The sequence below is a fragment of the Trichosurus vulpecula genome, chromosome 3, assembly GCF_011100635.1.
Source record: "Trichosurus vulpecula isolate mTriVul1 chromosome 3, mTriVul1.pri, whole genome shotgun sequence".
Taxonomy (NCBI): Eukaryota; Metazoa; Chordata; class Mammalia; order Diprotodontia; family Phalangeridae; genus Trichosurus; species Trichosurus vulpecula.
Window position 1 is genome coordinate 358,767,638 of NC_050575.1, and position 22,330 is coordinate 358,789,967.

A 22,330-nucleotide genomic window follows, 5' to 3' on the forward strand; every position below is an offset into this window, starting at 1 on the left:
TGACCCAAACAAAAGAACAACAAAGGTTATTATAAAAATCAGGAATAAAGCCCACTGCAGGATAGCAGTATCCAACTGCAGCTGATGGAGGGCCTCCATAGGGGGAAAAGCAACAAATACATTATGTAGGATGAAATCTACTATGGAAATCCATGGGTACCAAACAGTAGTTTGGATTTTATTCTTTAGATAACCACTAATCAGGGAAGGCTTCTGAAATGAGATATTTTAACTATGCATCTACTTTACTTGGTAACTATTAAAAAGCTCAAGTAAGTATACTGTAAGGATGACTACTTCCTAGAAATTGTTAAACTTTAAATATTAGCAAAGAAAAGAATTTAGAGACGATATTCTACATATTAATTTTATTACACTACATCTATGAAAGGACACACCAGAAATTTGATAAATGCATTATATTGGTAATAAACACTTTTAAAATATAATCAAAAGAAAATAAATGGAATAATAGAAATAGATTCAATATAAAAGCAGCTAAGTATATTAAAATATCCTTAAGGAAGGAATACAATTTTAGCAAAAAGAAGGAATTTGTTAAAAGCAGTTTAGGTTCATTATTGTCAAATTTGTTATTGCAGGTTTATTCAGTTGGATTCTGAATGACAATCAGAAGATATTCCTTATCTGTAAAAAAAAAGGCAAATTTTAGTTAATCTTGAAAACAGTATTAATTGCCAATGACTATTTATGCTGATTTTACTTTTATCTGGCTCACTGCAACTTGAAGAACCTACCTATGTTTAAAGAATGATCGAACAACTGAATAAAATATGGAAAAGCTCAGCTAATCCTCTGATAGTTTACAAAATGTATTTAGAAACATCAGGATTATTGTAATTTAGTTCAATACATATTTAACTGTCATCTGAATTTTAAGCACTGTATAGCAATAACCTTGCTTTACACATATCCTTGGTTTTACAAATACACGCTTCTGAAAAATAAGATACATTGAAACAAAATAACACCCATTATGTAACTTGAAACGTTTCCCCAAGACCAAAAATTCTCCAACTGACTGAACTGAAAACTTTTAATTAAGAAGGGAATCACGACACCTAGGCTCCAGTTACTGCTCTGCAAATTACCATCTTACCAGCCAAAAGTTTCTTTTCCTGTAAATGAGGGGATTATAATAGAAGATCTCTAAGGTGCTTTCCAGGAATGGAATGGTGGCCAACTATGGACCTAGATGGGCATTTTATATTCATAGGGTTTTGCTCTGGTGGGAATGCTTTGAGAACTTTTTTTTCTTTGTGACCTCTTATATTCCCCTTTGTTCTGATTTAATAAATTTCATTATGTCTTTGAAGTTTTATGTATTAGTTCACTGAAAATGAGGGAGATCCATATACTTGAAATTTGTTAATGCCATTTCTTACAATATAATGCAACTAAGGAAAATTAATTCTACTGATCAAAGCTAAGGTTCATTGAAGACTTCCTAAACTCTTTGAGCTGAAATGAAATGTTAGAGCTCAAAGAGCTAGTCCAAAGCCCTTCTATCAAAGATAGAAAAACAAAGCCCATATGGAGTTAAGTGATTCCAGAGGCAGCATGATGTAGTAGAAAGAATGAGGAAATGGGAGTCAAGAGAGACCTTGGTCTTAGAAGGTGTTATGCATGCAATCAAAAGGCTTTAAACTGAAAAGGAAGATGGAAGGAGAAAATTGCCTAAGTATATCCGCCAAGCTCGATACCATAGATACCATGTAGGTGCTACATAGAAAGAAGAATAGCAATAAAGTCCCAGAAATTTGTAGTAGACAAAATCCAAAAAAGGAGCCATCAAAATGGCCTTAAATGTCTCTCTATAGGAATATATAAAATAAATATAAAATATATAAAATCAAGTAAGCTGAACTAGAGGTTATAATACAAAAAGGCAGATTTGATCTCAATGATATAAATGAGTTATTGGGTTAAGGCTCATGACTGGAATATAGTTCTGGAACAAATAACTTATTCAAATGAACAGAGAGCTAAAAAAGAGAGTGGATGGAACAGCACTGTACATATAGAAGACCTACTTCTGTGAAGAAATCCAAGAACTAAAGGAAGAAAACATGTTGGTGATGAATCGAATTGGTATTGCCTTTAGAATATGACATAGACCACACCTGGATGGAAAGAAATGATAGATGAGGAGTTTAGAAAACATCATAATTATTCAGACTTCTGTTAGAACTCTAACTTTGACAAAACCAGAACAGTTTCTTCACTTGCATTAATGTATATTTTATCCAGGGAACCTGATAAAGGGAATTGCTATTTTAAAGGATGTGATTTTCACCAGTAAAGAGGAAGTAGTTGCTGGAGTATGAATGATGAAAATTTTGGGCATAGGTAACTAGTGCATTTCAGGATTTATGACAGAGAAATATGGATAGAGTCTGATAGACACTAGATTTGGGGAGAGCAGATTCTAAGGCGTTCATGGAATGACTAGATAGGATATCCTGGACTAAAATTCTACAAAGAATTCAGTTCAGAATGGATAGAAGGGCCTCAGGAATAAAATTGTGAAGCCACAAGAAAAAGAATTCTGATGAGGAACAAAAGATGTCTAAAGACATCAGTATGGATTCAAGGATTCAATGGATCCCATCTAAGTTCACTAATGAACTTAGATTTTTAAAAGTCACGTACTAAAGATGGAAACAAAGGCAAATGCTAGACAATGAATACAAAAGCATGGCACAACCTCAGAATGAGCTGAGGTTGATGAGGAAAGCTAAAGACCAGGGAAAGTATTTGAAGTCAATTGGTAAAAAACAAAACAAAACAAAACCATCAAAAAAAGAAATAGGATTGCTGCTCAGCGTGAATGGAATGATAGTTAACAATTGATGATGTACTGTATTTCCCCATGTATAAGACACACCCTTTTTCGAAAAATTTGGGGTCTAAAAACTGGGTGTGACTTATACAGTGGTTGTAATTTTTTTTACTTGCATTTCTCACTTTTTTGCGCTTGCTTTTACGCTCATTTTTGTAGATTTTTTTACTTGCATGTCTCGCTTTTTCAGGTTTGTTATCTTTGAGCTCATTGTTTCACATTTGTTACCGGTAACGTTTTGCCACGTTCTGCCCAGAAATGGCTCAAAAAAGATTTTCGTACACTGCTGAATTCAAGTTAAAAGTGATCCAGTTAGGAAAAGTAAATGGAAATCATGCTGCTGAATGTGAGTTTGGTCCATCTCCAATTGAGAAAACAATCTGAGACTGGCTACGGGAAGAAGACACCCTACTGAAAATGCCATGGAAGAAGAAGGCCATGAGGGGCAAGTCAGCAACATGGCCTGATTTAGAGAGGGAACTGAAGATATGGATTGAAGAGCAAAGGACAATTGGATTCCTGCATCCAAAAAAGATGCTTCAGCATGAGGCTAGAAGAATTGCTGATGAAAAAGAAGTTACTGATTTCAAAGGAGGACACAAGTTCATGAAACCCAATGGACTAAGCATGTGTACACACACCAGACTTGCTCAAAAGATGCCTGAAAACTATGAGCAGAAGGTCCTTGAATTTCATCGTATTATTGTATGAATTTTATGATGAATAAAATTTGAGATCAATAACTTTATGTAATACATTTTTTTTTCAAAATTCAGGCCGCAAAATTAAGGTGCATCTTATACATGGGGAAATATGGTAGATAAGGTACAGTGGCTTAGTCTGTTCCTGTTTTCTATGCCAAGTGAAAAGATTTTTGGACTGAAAAGGATAAAAGTGGCTAGTGGGAAGGTGATGGAAGTTGAATATATAAAAGAAGATAGGGGGTGGAGCCAAGATGGTGGCTGGAAAGCAGGGACTTGCCTAAAGCTCTCCCCCAGGACCCTCCAAACACCTATAAAGATGGCTCTGAACAAATTCTAGAACTGCAGAACCCACAAAATAGCAGAGGGAAGCAGGGTTCCAGCCCAAGACAGCCTGGATGGTCGCTGGGTAAGGTCTATAGCACCGTGCTGGGAGCAGGGGAGCAGAGTCCAGTGTGGGCCACACCCGGATCAACCAGAACAGAAGCTGCACAGAACAGGCCATAATACCCTGAATCAGTGAGCTATGGCAATTACCAGACTTCTCAACCCGCAAACACCAACGACAACAGAGAAGGTTAGTGGGAAAAACTGCAGGGACAGAGTGAAAGGAATTCATGGTCGGCCACTGCCCCAGGGGGAGGCAGAGGTGGTGCAGCTATGAGGCTACTTACAGAGCTACAGCTGCAGTTGCTTCCAGCCCCAGGCCCACCTGGTGGGAGGAATTAAGTGGTGGATCAGAGCAGGAGTGCAGAGCCAGCTTAGATCTGAGTCGAGGTCCAGGTTGGCGGCTTTTGGGGGAGGAGAAGCGCTGGTGTAGCACAGCTTGCTGGTGTAGCACAGCTTGCTCTAAAACAACAGCACAGCCCCTTAAGCTTGGGACAAAGTACTCTGTACTCTACAAGCAGTCATACCCGGACAAAAAACTCAAGGGTCAAGTAGTTGTCCGGGAATATGAACAGGCAGCGAAAATGGACTCAGATTCAGTCTCAGACTTTGGAATATTTCTTTGGTGACAAAGAAGACCAAAACATACAGCCAGAAGAAGTCAGCAAAGTCAAAGAGCCTACATCAAAAGCCTCCAAGAAAAATATGAACTGGTCTCAGGCCATGGAAGACCTCAAAAAGGAGTTGGAAAAGCAAGTAAGAGAAGTAGAGGAAAAATTGGGAAGAGAAATGAGAGTGATACAAGAAAACCATGAAAAACAAGTCAAAGACTTGCTAAAGGAGACCCAAAAAAATACTGAAGAAAATAACACCTTAAAAATAGACTAACTCAAATGGCAAAAGAGCTCCAAAAAGCCAAGGAGGAGAAGAATGCCTTGAAAGGCAGAATTAGCCAAATGGAAAAGGAGGTCCAAAAGACCACTGAAGAAAACACTACCTTAAAAATTAGATTGGAGCAAGTGGAAGCTAGTGAATTTACGAGAAATCAAGATATTATAAAACAGAACCAAAGGAATGAAAAAATGGAAGACAATGTCAAACATCTCACTGGAAAAACAACTGACCTGGAAAATAGATCCAAGAGAGATAATTTAAAAATTATTGGACTACTTGAAAGCCATGATAAAAAAAAGAGCCTAGATATCATCTTTCAAGAAATTATCAAGGAGAACTGCCCTGATATTCTAGAGCCAGAGGGTAAAATAGAAATTGAAAGAATCCACAGATCACCTCCTCAAATAGATCCCAAAAAGAAAACTCCTAGGAACATTGTCGCCAAATTCCAGAGCTCCCAGATCAAGGAGAAAATACTGCAAGCAGCCAGAAAGAAACAATTTGAGTATCATGGAAAAACAATCAGGATAACACAGGATCTAGCAGCTTCCACATTAAGGGACTGAAGGGCTTAGAATATGATATTCTAGAGGTCAGTGGAGCTAGGATTAAAACCAAGAATCACCTACCCAGCAAAACTGAGTATCATGCTCCAAGGCAAAATATGGACTTTCAATAAAATAGAGGAAAAGCGTTCTCAGTGAAAAGCCCAGAGCTGAATAGAAAATTTGACTTTCAAACACAAGAATCAAGAGAAGCATGAAAAGGTAATCAAGAAAAAGAACAAGAAAAAGAAATCGCAAGGGACTTACTAAAGTTGAACTGTTTTGTTTATATTCCTACATGGAAAGATGATGTGTATGATTCATGAGACCTCAGTATTAGGGCAGCTGAAGGGAATATGCATATATGTGTGTGTGTGTGTGTGTGTGTGTGTGTGTGTGTGTGTGTTTGTGTGTGTATATATATGTGTGTGTGTATATGTGTGTGTATGTATGTATATATGTAGGTGTATGTGTGTGTGTATATATATATATATATATATATAGACAGAGGGCACAGGGTGAGTTGGGTATGAAGGAATGATATCTAAAAGAAATAAAATTAATTTAAGGGATAAGAGAGGAATATATTGAGAGAGGGGAAAGGGAGAGATAGAATGGGGTAAATTATCTCGCGTGAAAGTGGCAAGAAAAAGCATTTCATTGGAAGGGAAGAGGGGGCAGGTGAGGAGGAATGAGTGAATCTTGCTCTCATTGGATCTGACCTGAGGAGGGAATATCATACACACTCAATTGGGTATCTTACCCCACAGGAAAGAAGGAGGAAGAAGATAAAAAAGGGGGGAAGATAGAAGAGAGGGAAGACGGGGAGGAGGTAATCAAAAGCAAACTCTTTCGAAAATGGACAGGGTCAAGGGAAAAAATTCGATAAAGCAATCTGGTACTGGCTAAGAAATAGAGAGTTGTAAATGAACCTAGTAACCCAATGTTTGATAAACCAAGTTTTGGGGGCAAGAGCTTACCATCTGACAAAAATTTCTGGGAAACCTGGAAAGCAATTTGGCAGAAACTAGGCACAGACCAATATCTCAAACATATACCAAGATAAGGTAAAAACTGGTACATAATTTAAAGATAAAGGGTGATATCATAAGTAAATTGGGGAAGCATGGAAAACATTCTGTCATGTGGATAAGGGAAAACTTTATGACCAACAAGAGACAGCAAGGATCATAGGAAGCAAAATGGATAATTATGATTATATAAAATTAAAACATTTTTGTACAAACAAAACAAATGCAGCCAAAATTAGAAGGAAAGCAGGACACTGGGGAAATTTATAGGCAGTTTCTCTGATTTCTCAAATATACTGGGAACTGAGTCAAATTTATAAAAAAAAAGTATGAGCCATTACCCAACTGATTAATGGTCAAGAGATATGAACAGGCAGTTATTTGAAAAAATCCTCTAAATCACTATTTATTAGAGAAATGCAAAGTCAAACAACTCTGAGGTACCACCCCATACCTATCAGATTGACTAACATAACAGAAAAGGAAAATGACAAATGCTGGAAGCGATGTGGCAAAATTCAGACACTAATGTACTGTGGGTGGAATTGGAAACTGGTCCAACCATTCTGAAAAACAATTTGGACTATACCCAAAGGGCTATCAAATTTTGCATACCCTTTGACTCAGCAATACCACTACTAGGTCTGTGTGCCAAAGAGAACAAAGAAAAGAGCAAAGTATTTATAGGTACACAGATATTTATAGCATCTCTTTTTCTGGTGGCAAAGAACTGGAAATTGAGGGGGTGCCCATCCACTGGGACATGGCTAAACAGGCGGTGATATTTGATTGTGATGGAATTTTACTATGCTATAAGAAATGATGAGCAGGATAATTTCAGAAAAAACTCAGATGACTTATATGAACTTTGAAGTGAGTAGAACCAGGAAAGCATTGTACAAAGTAACAGGAATATTGTAACAATGATCAACTGTGAAAAGCTTACCTACTGTAATCAACACAGTTATCTAAGATAATTCCAAAGTATTCAAGAAAAAAAATCTGTCTCCAGAGAAAGAGAACTGATGAACTCTGAGTATAGATTGAAGCATATTTTTTACTTTACTTTTCTTTGTTTCTTCTTTTTTTTTTTGGCAACATGACTAACAGCATGATTTCATATGCATAATTGATATCAAACTGCTTTCCTTCTCAATGAGTGGGGGAGTGCCTGGTGGGAGGGAGAGAATTTGGAATTCAAAATGTAAAAATATATGTTAAAAATAAATAATTTTTTAAAATAAATTCTGAATGTTATATTACCTGGGGCTACCATGACTTCATGTTTCTTTGATCTGATTCTAAGAAAAGTTAGGTCATTCTGAGGATCTATATCTCGCACTGTACTCTTGGCTTTCATAGTCAGCTGATGAAGAAGACCTGCATACTGAACTGTTGTAGAGTTATCTAAGGTTGTTCTGATGGGGATACCTATAAAATAAGGTAATTACTTGTTATTCAAGCTCTCAGACTTTTAAAACAATGAAAAATAAGACTTTATTATTTTACTTTAAATGTATATATTTTGATAGCTCTATGATTTCATCAATGTTAGCATTTCCTTCAGTGATGTAACAGATCACAGCCCATACCTGCCAGTCCATCATCACATGCTATTTTTGTTCATGTCTTCCCATACATCCGCCACAAAGTATCCACCCAACTTCCTAGGTACTTTCCTCTAAATCTCTTAATATTGTGTGAACTGACAACTGATAGGCTGCCTATATGTTTTGCCTCACTTTTACTATGTGATTAGCTTATCGTTTTTTCTAGGTCTAGATTTCTGACTAGATGTACGATACCAGGACTTGTACATTGTCTCACAGTATCAGAGTAAGGATTCAAACCCAGATTTTTACTGTTTCTAAGTCTGCTGCTTCTTCCTATTTACCTTACTGAGGTGTTGTGAGGAATGTGCTTTACACACCTTACTTATGAGTTAATATTTTTATTTTCATTATTTTTGAGTCAGCTGTGATTGTGATTCTTCTGATATCATGGTGTTCAATGATTTACAGCCACATAATGTCACAGAGAGAACATTTCTGTTTACAAGATGGGCCTCTAAAGCAGTAAGCAGTTTAGAATCTCTGGAAGTGCTTAAAAATTTCCTAAATGCCATCCAATATTGCATAATATTTTACAAGCCTTAAATTTGTTTTAGTAAGCATAAACAACTCACTTTTGATATTTTTGCCCTTGATCCCTTCCTTTCCCTTCTGAAGGCTCACCTTGTCATTCATCCAATTTGATTTTCTCTTGTTCTCTCTCATCTTCAATCTTTCCACTTTTACTGGCTTCTTCTATGCCTACAAACATGCTTGGGTTTTCCCCATCATTGAAAAATAAAACAAAAACAAAAAACCCTTGTACTTGACCATACCCTTCCCTCAATCTGTCATCCCAAATCTTCCCTTTATTTCATTGCCAGAAACCTTGAGAGTAATCCACTATTACAACTGCCTCACCACCCATTCACTTCTCCAGTCCTTGAAATCTGGCTTCTATCCCCCATAAACCATTCTCTCCAAGACTGCCAATAATCTCTTAAGCATTATGACATCTTAATCTTCATATTCCTTGACTTTTGCATACTTTGTGACATGGTCAACCATCCCCTTCTTCTCCTACTCTCCTCCTCACTTGGCTTTCTTGATTCTCTGTCCTGATTCTCCTTTCTAATTGTTCCCTTTAGTCTCTTTTTTTGATCATCATATGCTCCCTCTGATTGACCCTCAAGGCTCTGTCCTAGGTCCCCAGATCCTTTCTTATTTTATCACTGAATAGTCTCCTTTAGGAATCTTATATACTTCTATGGGTTCAATGATCATCTTTATGTAAACTCTCAGTAAGTTATGTGCATGTGTGTATATATATATGTATATATTTGCATATGTGTATACATGCATATATATATACATATATATATATATATATATTTATGTATGATACATACTTATCTCCTGAATCCCTCACTTACATAACTCTAGTCCTGTATTACCAAATGTGTACTAGACATTTTCATCTGTATGTTCTATCAGCAACTCAATTACTATTTAACATTTATACAGTACCTTAAGGTTTGTGAAACACTTCACAAATATTATGTCACTTTATCCTCACAACAACCCTGAAGGTAAGGGCTACTATTATCCCATTTTACAGAAGAAGGAACTGAGGCAGACAGTTAAGTGACTTTCCCAGGGTTACAGAGCTAATAAATGCCTGAGGCCGGACTTGAACTAAGGTATTTTGGACTACAGGTCCAATGCTTTTGCCACAGTTCTAGCCATCTGCCTTTCAAACTCAATGAGTTCCCCATCAATTTTCCTTACTTCTGTCATGGTTACTTTTATTCTCCAAGTCACTCAAGTCTGCTACATCAGTCATCCTTGTTTCTTTCTCCTAACTCTCCATATTCAGTCAATTGCCAAACCATGTTGATTCCATCTCCACAAAACCCTTTTAATTCATCCTCTTCTTTTTCTTACTCATATGACAACCACCCTAGTTCGGGCTCTCATCAGTTTCTAAATGCCCTATCATAATGTCCTTCTAAACCATCTCCCTTCTTCTAGGCTATTTCTTCTCCAATTCAACCTCCATAAAATTATCAAAATAATCTTCCTAAGGTAAACGTCTTCGCTCTACTCAAAGCCTCCAATGTTCTATTTTGGCTTCTACGATGAAATTTAAGTTGCTCAGCCTGGCATTTAAGGACAATTTGGATCTAGCTTCCCCTTCCCACATGTTATGTTCCAGTCAAACTGGACTGTCACCTGCTCTCCAAATGTGACATTCCTTCTCTCACCTTCCATGCATTTGCACAAGCTGTACCTCGAATGTGCTCCCTTCTTATCTCCTGCCTTTCAGAATCTGCATTTTCTATCAAGACTTGGTCCATGTGTTACCTTCTCCATGCAGCTTTTCTTGAAACATCCAGGTGTAAATGCTCTCTCCCTTCAAATGACTTTGCATACACTTATCTTGGTACATGCTATATCTCATAGTAGAATGTAAGATCCTTGAGGACTGGTACTATTTTTAATTGGCATTCCCAGCATCCAGTAGAGTACCTTACATATAGTAAGCATTTTATAAACTTTTATTTGATTTGAAATATCTTGAATACTAGATTTAAATTATTTAGTTATCTTATCTCTTAGTGGCAAAATTCTTCAAATATTCTTATTTGTAAATGAACTAGTACTGATAGCACAAAGACCTTGAGTACTTCAAAGTCTTTTCAGTAAAATTCACAGCAATATAAAATGGCTAAGTCTAATCACCCATGCTAGGAAAACAAAAACAAAGTAAATGAAAGCCACTCACTACACTCAATCCAGTTAGTCAACCTGTATCCTTCTGAGAGGGAATGGAGTAGGTTACACTTCATCTGGAGGAAATGCTCAGTGTTTTCAATAATAACAAAATTTTCAGTGAGACAACAACAAGAAAAGATCTCAACATCAATATTATTCCAGTGATACTATGTGGTTGCAGCAAACAACAAAAGAGAGTAATGGAAAGGTACATGATGAGTTTAAGTAGAGCATATTATCAATGGTGACTGCTCATAGGAAGTGGGTTGGTTATGTAATGAGAATGAGAGGAAACAGATAAACTCACTAGTACCATGGCTTCTCTGATATACTAGAATAGTGAGAGAAAAGCCTTTATTTGGATTAGTAATCTATGGAGGATTTAAGGAAAGCCATGGGCAAGGATGATCTAGGATTAGAAACAATCTGAATGGAAGGAATGAATACCCACACAGGTGAAATCAAATTCCACCAAAATACTATTTAAGCTATTTTATTTTCATTCTATGCGTTCAAAATAGTCTATTAATTTAATAGGAAAATTCAAGCCTGATCAAGTGCAACTGAAAACTGTTCCTAAAATTACTTTATATACTTGGTGTACAGAACTAAGGGACATGTAGGGACGTTTCTGGCACTTTCCTTTCATGTGTTCCTCTGTCCTTTGCATATAACAGAAGGATATATAAAGATGAATTTGGACTTAACAAGACTTTTAGGAAGAACTGAAAATCCTGATACAGAAGATATGACCCAGGTGGGGGAATACAAAATAACACAAGTATTGAAAGTACAGACTATGACTAAAAAATTAACATTTCTACATCTTTCAATGGTACTTTCTTTTTAACTGTAAAATGGTATATTCTTTTGCATTATGTACTACAATTTCCATAATGGTTTTTTGTTTGTTTTAGCAAATAATCTGACAGTAGACAGAATGAACTTCAATATTTTCACATTGTAATTTTCTAACATAGCTTTATTGCTGTTCTTTCCAGTTACATTGCTGTAGGCATTGCATATTTCATTTTCCTGTTCTATTTACTTCACTTTTGCATCAGTTCATAGGAATCTTTCCATGCTGAAATTTAGCCAACATTCTGAACATGAAAGGCATCCTCAGTACTTGGCATGGTCATTGTTGACACTAAATGGTTAACTAAATGTTTCTTGAAGGAGTAAGTTTTAGGACATTTATCTTCTATCTTTTCCCCCAATTTATTTAATCAATAATTTTATTTTGTACCTTTACAACAACTATTATGAATTCTGAAATGTCAAAAATGTCGAAGAAAAATATAGAAATAAATTATCTATAATCTAAATTTATAGGATTATGGTTCAAATACTTAGAACTTCCTTGCCAGTTCATTCTAGATCAATGTTAAGTAAAATAGGTGGATTTTGTGAATAACAATTATACCTTTGGGATGTTTCAGATACTTGGCTTTATGCCTATTACAACTGATTTTAGGAGACATGAATCTTTATATGGTTTTGGTGAGCTGTGTAATGGCAAGCAAAGTGGAACTTTTTGCTGTTTTTTTTCTTTTGCAGTATTTCTCAGCACTAAGGCAACCAAGTGCCTTTGATTGAGTCCTACCTGCTTAAGTCACAAGACAGTTTAAGTCATATGAGTTTGAGTCACATGGTTGTGATGCCCTCTGACCCTGAAGAAGTGTATATAAACTCTGAGGTTAGCATTTTGCTGTGCGGCTCACTCATTGAAAGAGTGTTCACATGGTTTGGCCAGACAAGATGCTAGGTAGACATTAAAGAGCCCCCCGGCTTTGAAAACCCAGATGTTGTTGCTTCTCTCTCTGGTAACTATGTATGTATTGATATGCACAGATAGAAGCCCTGTCTGCTGATTGTGTTATTTGTTCTGTTTATATAATTTCTGCTTGTAATTTCTGTTTGTGTTTTCTCTGAAGTTCGGGGTGCTGAATTTCTCCTTGAACTAAGTGAATGATATATGTATGTTTAATTAAAGTGAGATTGTGAACCCTTTAAAGTTGCTTTCCTTAGAAAGGCAGATCAAAGAACCTGTGCTAGCAACCCTCCTGCTAATAATATTGTTGTTACAGCTGTCATTCATTATTTTAGTTAAACTTTCTAAAAAAGAAATAAAATTGTTTTATGGTTTGTTATTGGAGTGAGTCCAATGTGTGTTGTGTGTGTGTGTGTATGTGTGTAATTACATATATCTACTGCTTATCAGAATGCCTGGCACATAGTAGTGTTTACTCATTAGTGTTTACTAATCAATTTAATGTTTACTAATCAATTAATATATTTGATATTTGACAGGTAGTGTAGTTGCACAATGAGCTGGATCCTGGATTGAACAGAAGGAAGAGAAACTGAACTGAAATAAAACTGTACAATGCTCTTTAAAACACAAAAATAAATTTAACAATATAGTTTGCTCTTATATCACCTATGTTTTCCACTGTTATTTTCCTCACCTCCTCCCAGAAAACTATCCCTAATAATAAAGTACAAAGGGAGAAAAAGTCCCACAAAGTATATCATAAATATTCCAATATTACATGCAATATCCAACACCCCATATCCCATGCTTTTCTAAAGGAGCAGGGGCAGATATCTTCTCATATCTCTTTTTGGGGGTCATGCTTGGTCATTGTAATTTTGTAACATACAGTTTTATTTGTTGTTCTTTCTAGTTACATTGTTGCAGGCATTGTGTTCTATTTACTTCACTTTGCATTAATTCATATAAATCTTTCCATGCTTCTCTATAATTATCATATTATTATTACATTACATTTGTATACCACAATTTGTTTAGCCTTTCCCTATCATGCCCAAATGATGGGCATCTACTTTGTTTCTGGTTGCTAACTATCCCCCAAAGTACTGCTAAAAATATTTTAAGGTAAATGGGACCTTTCTTGTTGTCTTTGACCTCCTTGTGGATTTTTGCATAGTAGAGGAATGTCTGAGTCAAATGTTATGGACATTTTATTCACTTTCTTGTACGTTGTTCTTTCAATAATACCCTACTACTCTCTTGCACAAAACCCTACATTTTTGACACCCACTTTTCCAGATGAGGTTATGTCTCTATGGTATGTTATCATGGAATACCACAATCTCTAAAGAATCAACTCAATTAAGTAAACATTTATTAAGTACCTACTATGTTCCAAGCAGTGAACCAGAGACTTAAATAACGTAGATTAAAATTAGGCTTAGTAAATTGCTAATAACGAATGATATATGAAAGGTGCAGCAAAAAGCTATTATCCAAGCCAAGTATAATAGGAAAATGAGGTAGGCTGATTGTTTAGCAGCAATGAGTGATAACAGATGGACAAGAATCACACAGGATGGGTTGTAATTTAGACCACGGTAAGGTGTACTCACATTAATGAGATCACAGATTTATTGTAGCAATGAGTAACAAAATTCACCCTAGTTGATAAATATTGTTGCTAGTTCATGGGCTCCGTGTTATGGTTGTACATGTGTTTTGTGATATTGCAGTTTCATCAAGAATAAAAAAAAGGTAATAATTTTTTGTTGATGCCAAAGAGAAAAAAGAATTGATTAGGGGTTCTTATAATAATGTAAGCCAGAGTAATGAATTTTTAAGAGGACAGCATTTTCAAAACCAGCTCGCTAATATTAAGACACTCCAGAGAAGAAACTCCTTTCCATAAAAAAAAAATTATTGGCAGGGACAGAAAGCAGATGTAGAGATATTTGCTCTATTGGTCCTGAATGTTTCTATGATGATTATCTGGTCTAATACCAGGCCCTCCATTTAGATTCTCTAAAAGAGGAATTACTATTCTCTCTAATCTTATCACACTACATTAAATGAAATAAAACAAATTGCTTAGAGTTTAGTTGGCCAGCATGTTTTATAATATTTTAAAGGCTTAAACATAAAAGTGAGCATATAAAAAAGACAAACTTCTAGATACCTTCTTTCCCATACAGTGACAGCAGGGACATACGGAAGCATGGAGATGGAGTGAATAACCCACAAGACATTTAGGTCACTCCTGGAGAGGAGAAAAGGCAGGAAGGAAGGATATCACCATTTCTATCTAGGTAGCACTTGATTCAGTAGTGCAAATATTGTCCAGTCCATGAGTCACACTCAAGACTTTCCTCACTGTTCTCTGCTCAGGATCATTCTGCTGGTTGGCTTGATCTCTTGCAGTTTGTGATGGTTCTTCTCAGATGCCATTCCCAGTGGCTCCTCTAGGGCATCTTACAGCTTATTTAGGGCTTTCTCCTCACCAGCTCCTTCAGCATTGAGGTCAAGGTGGACTTAGGAAGCTGGGCAAGTCAATCAGTCAGTCAACAAGCATCTATTAAGCATATACTATGTGTCAAGCCTACCTGGAGAACAGGAAAAGTAACTGACTCCTTTCAATGCTTCTGAATATCTGCCCCCTCATGGGCAGTGACAAAGTTTGGATATATCTCTTTTATGGAATACTCCATAATTTTGATTTATAAATGGTAGGACACTTTGTTGGAGGAGAGCCTTTAAAGTAATTTTTTGCTTTATTGGATCAAAAGCTTTTTTAAAAAAGTCAACAAGGTAGTAGTATAGTGGGATCTTCTATTTTATACATCTTTCAGTCAATTATATGATGGTAAAATGTAGTTTGCTAGGAAATGATACTTGTAAAAATCAGTCTGTTACCTTTTTATACCTTAAGAAGCCCTCAATGTATATGTATTTTTAAACATTTTATGTAGAAAGTTGACATGAGTTGGTAGTGAGCCATATTCTCTTGGTTGCCTTCTTAAAATAGCATTTTTTCTACATTTTCAATATCTTAGTCTTTTTTTCTGATGCCTTGAAAATTAATCCCTTAAGGCCCTCAAAATTTTCGAACCACCAGCAAAGAGCTCCTGTGTACGCACATACTTGGTGTAATCCAGCTTTTTGCTCCATCTTTGTCAAATAACATTTCCCCTTCTTCAGGAGGCACATTTGAGACTGTGATGTCAGAGTGCAAAGGTGGTAGCTCTGCTCTCTTAACTTTGAAGAGCTGGCTATGGAAATCTTTAAGGCTTTTGTGTCTGTGTCCTCTTTGTCATCCTGCATCCAGCTTCCTTCTTAAATGCTCAATTGGGACTCTCACCAAATTTTCTTCAAACTTATTTTCCCTTTCACTGTTTGTCCCTGTTTTATGAGGAGATGCTACTTATAAACTTCCATCGTTCTTGTCCCTAAGATATTCAAATGAGCTTGCATCCTTAAAGAACTGTTTTCCTAGGCTGCCAGCTCTCTTCTTGGCATGTAGATGGTGTTTACTGACTACGGCAATTTTTAAGTACTTCTAGTCTCTTCCCTATGGCAGTTCATTAATATCAGTTAAACACTTGCATGGAATTGCTATTATCAATGTCAATATCCATTTCCCATTTTTAGAATCAGATAGAGTTGGCATTGTTTTAATTTTGTCGTAGCTTTCTCATTTCCATTTTCTTGTCTAGTTTGGAATTCGTACTTATCTCTGCTCTTACAAGTTGGTGCTGTGAATGAACACAGAGCTAATGCAGGAATGACTCCCATATCAGTAATAAGCCATTCTGTCCATTAGGATGTAATCAAGTTCATTTTGGGGTTGTTATTTAATGCTCAGCAAGTCCCTCACCTCCAATTCTTTCCTTAGAAAGAATTCATGAATTATGGGTGTGATGCTTCTGTGTAGTCTACAAGTCTTTGACTTCTTTCATTTCTCATTCCTGAACCATACTTTCCAATATATGTATGTTTTGTCCTACTATCTATGCATTGAAATCACCAGTTACTGAAGGAAACTTGGAGGAAATGGTTGAGTTCTTCATATAATTCTGCAAACTTCATCCTCTGCAGTGGATGTAGGCATATGAACTGTAACAATTTTCACAGAAGTCCTTTTGCAAATAAATACTTATCATGATCAGGGCAATATAAATGACCAAATATGTCATGTTGCTTTTGGATACCTGGTGTCCAAAACCAATTCTATCAGCTCCTTTCCTTACCTTCCTGAAGAGAACCTATAAGCCAACTTTCTATTTAGCGGTGACTTGTGTTTGCCTTCTGGTTTTTCTCTAGTGAGAATGTCGAGATTGATCGGATTCAGACCCTCCAGCAGCAAGTATATCCACTTGTAAGGCACTAAACAAGGAGCTTACATTTAGAGTACAAGAAGTCAATGTTTCAGTGAGTTTGAAGACGATGTGTTTCTTAGCCCTCTGCCCTATTTTCCACCGTTCTAAAGCAGTGACAGCAGCAGTGGAAGGCAGTCTCACAGGACTGAGAATCATTTTGTATTGTCTGTGGTTTCTTGGATTGTCATGGTCAAAAAACTGTCATCGAGTTGTCAGCCTCCTGGTGCTGAGCTTCACCACAATTAGTTATGCAGATCCATGGAAAGCAGAAAGAATCTGTTTCCAGAACCATCCTTTAAGCCCTTCTAAAAGGCAGAACCTGTGAGGGCTCTGCTAGTATAGCTTTTGAGAATTTAGGTTCACTCCCATGCCACAGTGGGGCATCTCCGTAGGACCCTGGGATGCAGATGGTTATAGATGTCATAAATTGGTGAGGCAGACGACTGTAATCTAAGGAATATCTACACTGCTCCCCAAATGGCTAAAATGATAAATCCAGTATGTTGTCATGAATATAGAATTATAACTTTGAACGACTTGAAATCAAATATTACATTGAATGTGATATAAAAATAAATCGGGATATCTTAGCTTGGGAAAATTCTTGTTGGATATCTTTTAAAAGAATTGTTAAGATCAAGAGTAATATATTGGTAACATTAAAAATCTGGAAAAATACTAGCAGAAATAATACATAGAGTGCTAGACTTGGAGGTATGAACGTTTGGATTCAAATCTCACTTCTGAAACGTCCTGGCTGTATGACCCAAGGCAAGTCACTAAACCACTTTGAACATCAGTTACCTCATCTGTACAATAAGCGTGTTGGACTAGATGGCTCTAAAGTCTTCTGAAGCTCTAAGTTCATGATTTTATATGACTCAAAAGTGCCCTTGAAAGAATGAAAGATAAGCTTTTTAAATGGTCGATTTCCAGTGTTAAGTGTATTTGACTTAGGAAAGCTCTACTAACTTATCATGCTATAATACACTTTAGCTGTAGTATTATAATCATTAGTATTATCAGCAATATATCAGTACATACCAGTAAATATCAGTAGTACTATAATCATTAGAATATTTTATTGCTTCTAATATTTTTGTCACAAAACTTGTACCACTATCTTGCCTATTGTTTAAATTGGATCTTGTTTTTAATACAAATATTAGACATGCAGACTGAACATTCACAATCTCATAAAATAAAATCATTTTTTTTAAATTGGGAAAGACATAGATCTAGATTTCAAGCAATGCTTCAAAGTATCACAAATTTTATGAATGTCCAATGATTCCTGACAATGATTATTATATTTTCTAAGAAGGATATAGAGTATCTATCCTAGATGTTCTTTCAAAACAAGATACAATAGGAGCTGTGGAAGTCAGTGGTGATTATATAAAATCCCATCTACCTAAACTTCAAGGCGCACCTCAAATTCTCTTCCTCTAACTACTCTGGCTGGTAGTGATCTCACTTTCATCTAAATTTCACACATGCTTATTGATTTGGCCAATTGTGGTTCACTGGCTGGCACTATTATTCACTTTTTCAGTTATCTTTTCACTCCAACTAAATTTTAAGTTCTTAGAAAATGGGTACCGTACTTCTTATGATTTGTGGCATCCAGGACAATCATACAATATATACAGTAGGGCCTTGATATTTGATTTTCTCTGCTAGAATGACTAGATATAAAATCTTATGCTCAATCACTTAGTTTCCTATGTGCTAGTTCCATGATGATCTCATAAATTATCTGGAGTCGTTACATCTTATTCTAACTAGATAGTCTGAGAGTCTTGGCACTTCTTGACCATTAAAAATCTTCAGTAAAATTAACAGGTATTACCAGAAAGGGATCATCCATAACTCATAAAGAGGTGTCAAATAAAATGTCACACAAGCTCCTCAAATGATAGGTGTAAGAGATATAACAATGTACAGAATGAAATCCAAATTTTAGTTGAAAAATCCTTCTTATGCTATGCCCATTATAGTAAGTGCTATTAAAATGATTCCCACATCTTTAAAATACATATGTAAGGAAAGAAGTCACCCAGACTTCTCAATGAGACTAGTGTGGACTAGGGGTGGACAAGTGAATCAATCATCCTAACTAATGTAGATATAGAAGCCCAGAATGTTATTGAATTAATGAATCAAAAGTATAAAGTAGGTCTTAATACAGGAAATGTATTGGCACTGACTGAATTAGATATACTCCTGGGTTCACTGTATTTGAAGGGAGATTCCAGCAGCTGTTTCAGGATTGCTTTTAGAAGACAGATCCTTTGCTCCAGGACCAGAGGCCTCTGGGCTCACTTCCTAGTTCTATTCCACCTTTGCTGCTTCTAGTTTGGGCTTTTTATGTCCGAATTAATTGCAGCAGGGTGATCAATTGCTTCAATAGCGAGATTCAGGAAGTGTCTATGCCCAGCCTATAGCCTTGTTTGTCTGACTTACAAAATAAGAAGTCTAGGTAGCTCCCACTCTTACATATATGATATTAAAAATGTTTGCTTTAAAATGAGAAATATAATGCTTCTCTCTTAAAATTAAATAACATATTTCTTCTCTTATTAAATAATGGAGATTTTTCAAAAAGATGGGGACAAGACATTACTAAAGTGTTAATAATTAATTTAGCTCGGATATGTCTTAGGGAAATACAAATCGAATATCTAAAATATATAAAATATACTTTAAATTTCAAAACACATGATATTTTTGTCTTAAGGCTTGCAATGACTCTGTTGTACTTTACCTATGTTAAGAAAGCAAGCTGATAATATTTACCTTCAGCATTAACAACCATTGTTCCAATAACCCCTTTATGGTTCTGAATCCTTTTCAGAGTTTCTTCAACCTCTGCCTGTAAGAGAGGAAATATACACCACAGAAAGTTAATTAACCAAAATGACTTACCATGCATTAAAATCTTAATGAACAGAAAAGTGTTCAGAATGTATACATTCTCTTTCTTTGCTTAAATTTAAATAATAAATACTCCCTTAAGAAATCTAACTCCCCAATCTGGATAAATAATTGGGCAATTGGTGATTGAGAAGAGTTTACTGGTCCTATAGCATGAACTTGCTAAACACAGGTTGTAGTTCATAGTATGAAGTGACATTTCAGACCTGAAAAATATAATAATGATTCCTCACATTTGTGTACTCTGGCATGATTTACATAGATCTTTTACATATGCCATTACATGAGAAATACTCAAACATCATGGAACATTCTGAAGTACCTAATTAGTCTACAGCATATAGACAGTTATGGATTTCACTCTTAAACAAGTAGAGAAAATTCATCTTCTAAATCAACACATTTTTCCAAGGATCTAACTTTTTGTAGCTGAATACTGGGTCTTTTTTTAAAAAAAGTATTAATTTGCATGGGGATGTAGGGTAATTTTTTTTTGTTGTTTAAACTAGCACTGAAAGGCTGGCATACAAAACTTTTAGCTAAAACGAAACTCTTTCATTGAAAACCAAACTGGTTGGCCTCCTCCTTAGTGGAATTCTATCTCAGAATACTGTGTAGAATGACTTTTAAAAGGCCCCTCTGGGCAACAGAGAGCTGCATATCATTCTGAAGTCAGGATACCAGTTTCAGATCTCTGCTCTAACACTGACAAGCTGTTGTCATTCACCGTTCTTACTATATTTCCTCACCTGTCAAATGGGAATCATACTAACATGGCTTGCCTACCACCTTGGTCACTGAGTCAACAAGCTTACTAGGTTCCAGGCACTGTCCCAAGCACTGGAGATAAAACGAAAGAAGAAAATAACCCTTGCCTTTAAGGAGTTTACAATCTAATTGCTACGAGAAAAACAGTTTCTATACTTCAAAACCCTATAGAATGTGAGTTTTTATACGGCAGAAAAAACAATTCATTCTTCTGCTTAAACTCATTCAGCCTTAGCTTTCTCTCTCATCTGTTCAGTGGGGATGCAATTTAGCAAATCATACAATGCTAGGTGTGAAGGGGAAGGAGGGGAGAAGGAGAGGTAGAGGGAAAGGTAGGGGGAGGGGAGACAGAAAGACAGAGACAGAAAGACAGAGACAGAGAGGCAGAGACAAAACACAGAGAGATAAAGAGAAGAGACAGAAAAAAAGACAGAGTCAGAGAGAGACAGAGACAGACAGTTAAAACACAAAGGGAGAAAAAGAGAAGGCCAGAAACAAAGAGAATCTGAGAGAGAGACAGAGAAAGAGATAGAGAGAGAGAGAGAGAGAGAGAGAGAGAGAGAGAGAGAGAGAGAGAGACAGAGAGAGACAGAGAGAGAGAGAGAGAGAGAGAGACAGAGACAGAGACAGAGAGAGAGAGACAGAGAGAGATGGAAAGGTGGGAAGGGAGAGGGGAGGGGGGAGGGGAGGGAAGAGGAGGCGGAGGAGAGGGGAAGGACAGGGGAGAGAGAGACACCTTAGTTTTAACCTGGGTTCTAATCCTTGCTCTGCTACTTATTAGCTGTAGGACCCTGGGCCAGTTTTTTCCCTGCCTTTCTGCGCTTCAGTTTTCTTCTCCGTAAAGTGAGAAGACTGGACTAAGTATTGTCTTGGTTGGACCAAGTTCTCCTCCAGCTCTGACACTGAAGGATGCTATGGCTCTAGGTGTCCTGGGAAGGATGGATGCTTCTGTGGGAGAGCTGCTGGAGTTGCTAGGAGGGGGAGGGGAAGGGAGGGAGAGGGGAACCGGAGGATGCGTCCTTACTCTGCACTATCCCTTCCCCACCTAGAGTGTGCCTCCTCCTCCTCCCCCTTTCTCCCTACCCCCCCCCCCCAAGTTGTCGGGACACTGGTCCTGGGGCCGCTGGAACTCCAGCTGCCCTAGAAGAGCATTCCCGGAGGGAAAGAAGGAAGGACGGAAGGAAGGAAAGAAGGAAGGAAGGAAGGAAGGAAGGAAGGAAGGAAGGAAGGAAGGAAGGAAGGAAGGAAGGAAGGAAGGAAGGAAGGAAGGGTAAGAACGCGGCCAAACTGCGAATTTACCATCGCTAGCGGCTGGGCTGGAAGATCAGTCCAGTTCCAAAGCTTCCACCGTCAAAGTTGACCCACGCGGGCCGTGGTTGCTAGGAGACGAGCGGAGGAAGTGACGCCGGCGGCGTAGGCCGAGCGGGGCCAGGCCCCGAGCCGGGCGGTTTTCCCGTCCCCTCTCAGGCCTTAGGGAAATCCTTTGGTTTGGGGCACTCAGGGAAGGAAGGAGAGCGGGTGCGGCCCGGGCTGTGGAAGCGGCATGGCGGGCGGGCGGGCGGGCGGCAGGCCCCAGGCCCGCTCTGATCTCTCAGGTCGGTTCGGGGCGCCCGCGACGGTTGGGGTTATAAATGTAGCGGTCTCCGGTTGCTAGGAGACGGCGGGCGGAAGTGACGACGGGACAGGAAACCGGGGGTGGGTGGGGTGTTTATGGGGCTTCAGTAAG

At 37.3% G+C, this 22,330-nt stretch overlaps 1 protein-coding gene across 1 annotated transcript; it reads right to left on the bottom strand.

The window, feature by feature from the left end:
• Nucleotides 1-351: 351 nt before the first annotated feature.
• On the bottom strand, nucleotides 352-22,256 carry DYNLRB2 (dynein light chain roadblock-type 2). The gene is made up of 4 exons (XM_036751844.1): nucleotides 21,904-22,256; nucleotides 19,699-19,774; nucleotides 7,685-7,852; nucleotides 352-648 (listed from the first exon to the last, which is right to left on the bottom strand). Exons 1-4 carry the CDS (start codon nucleotides 21,904-21,906, stop codon nucleotides 605-607), a joined length of 291 nt encoding a protein of 96 aa, XP_036607739.1. The 5' UTR covers nucleotides 21,907-22,256; the 3' UTR covers nucleotides 352-604.
• Nucleotides 22,257-22,330: the final 74 nt, after the last annotated feature.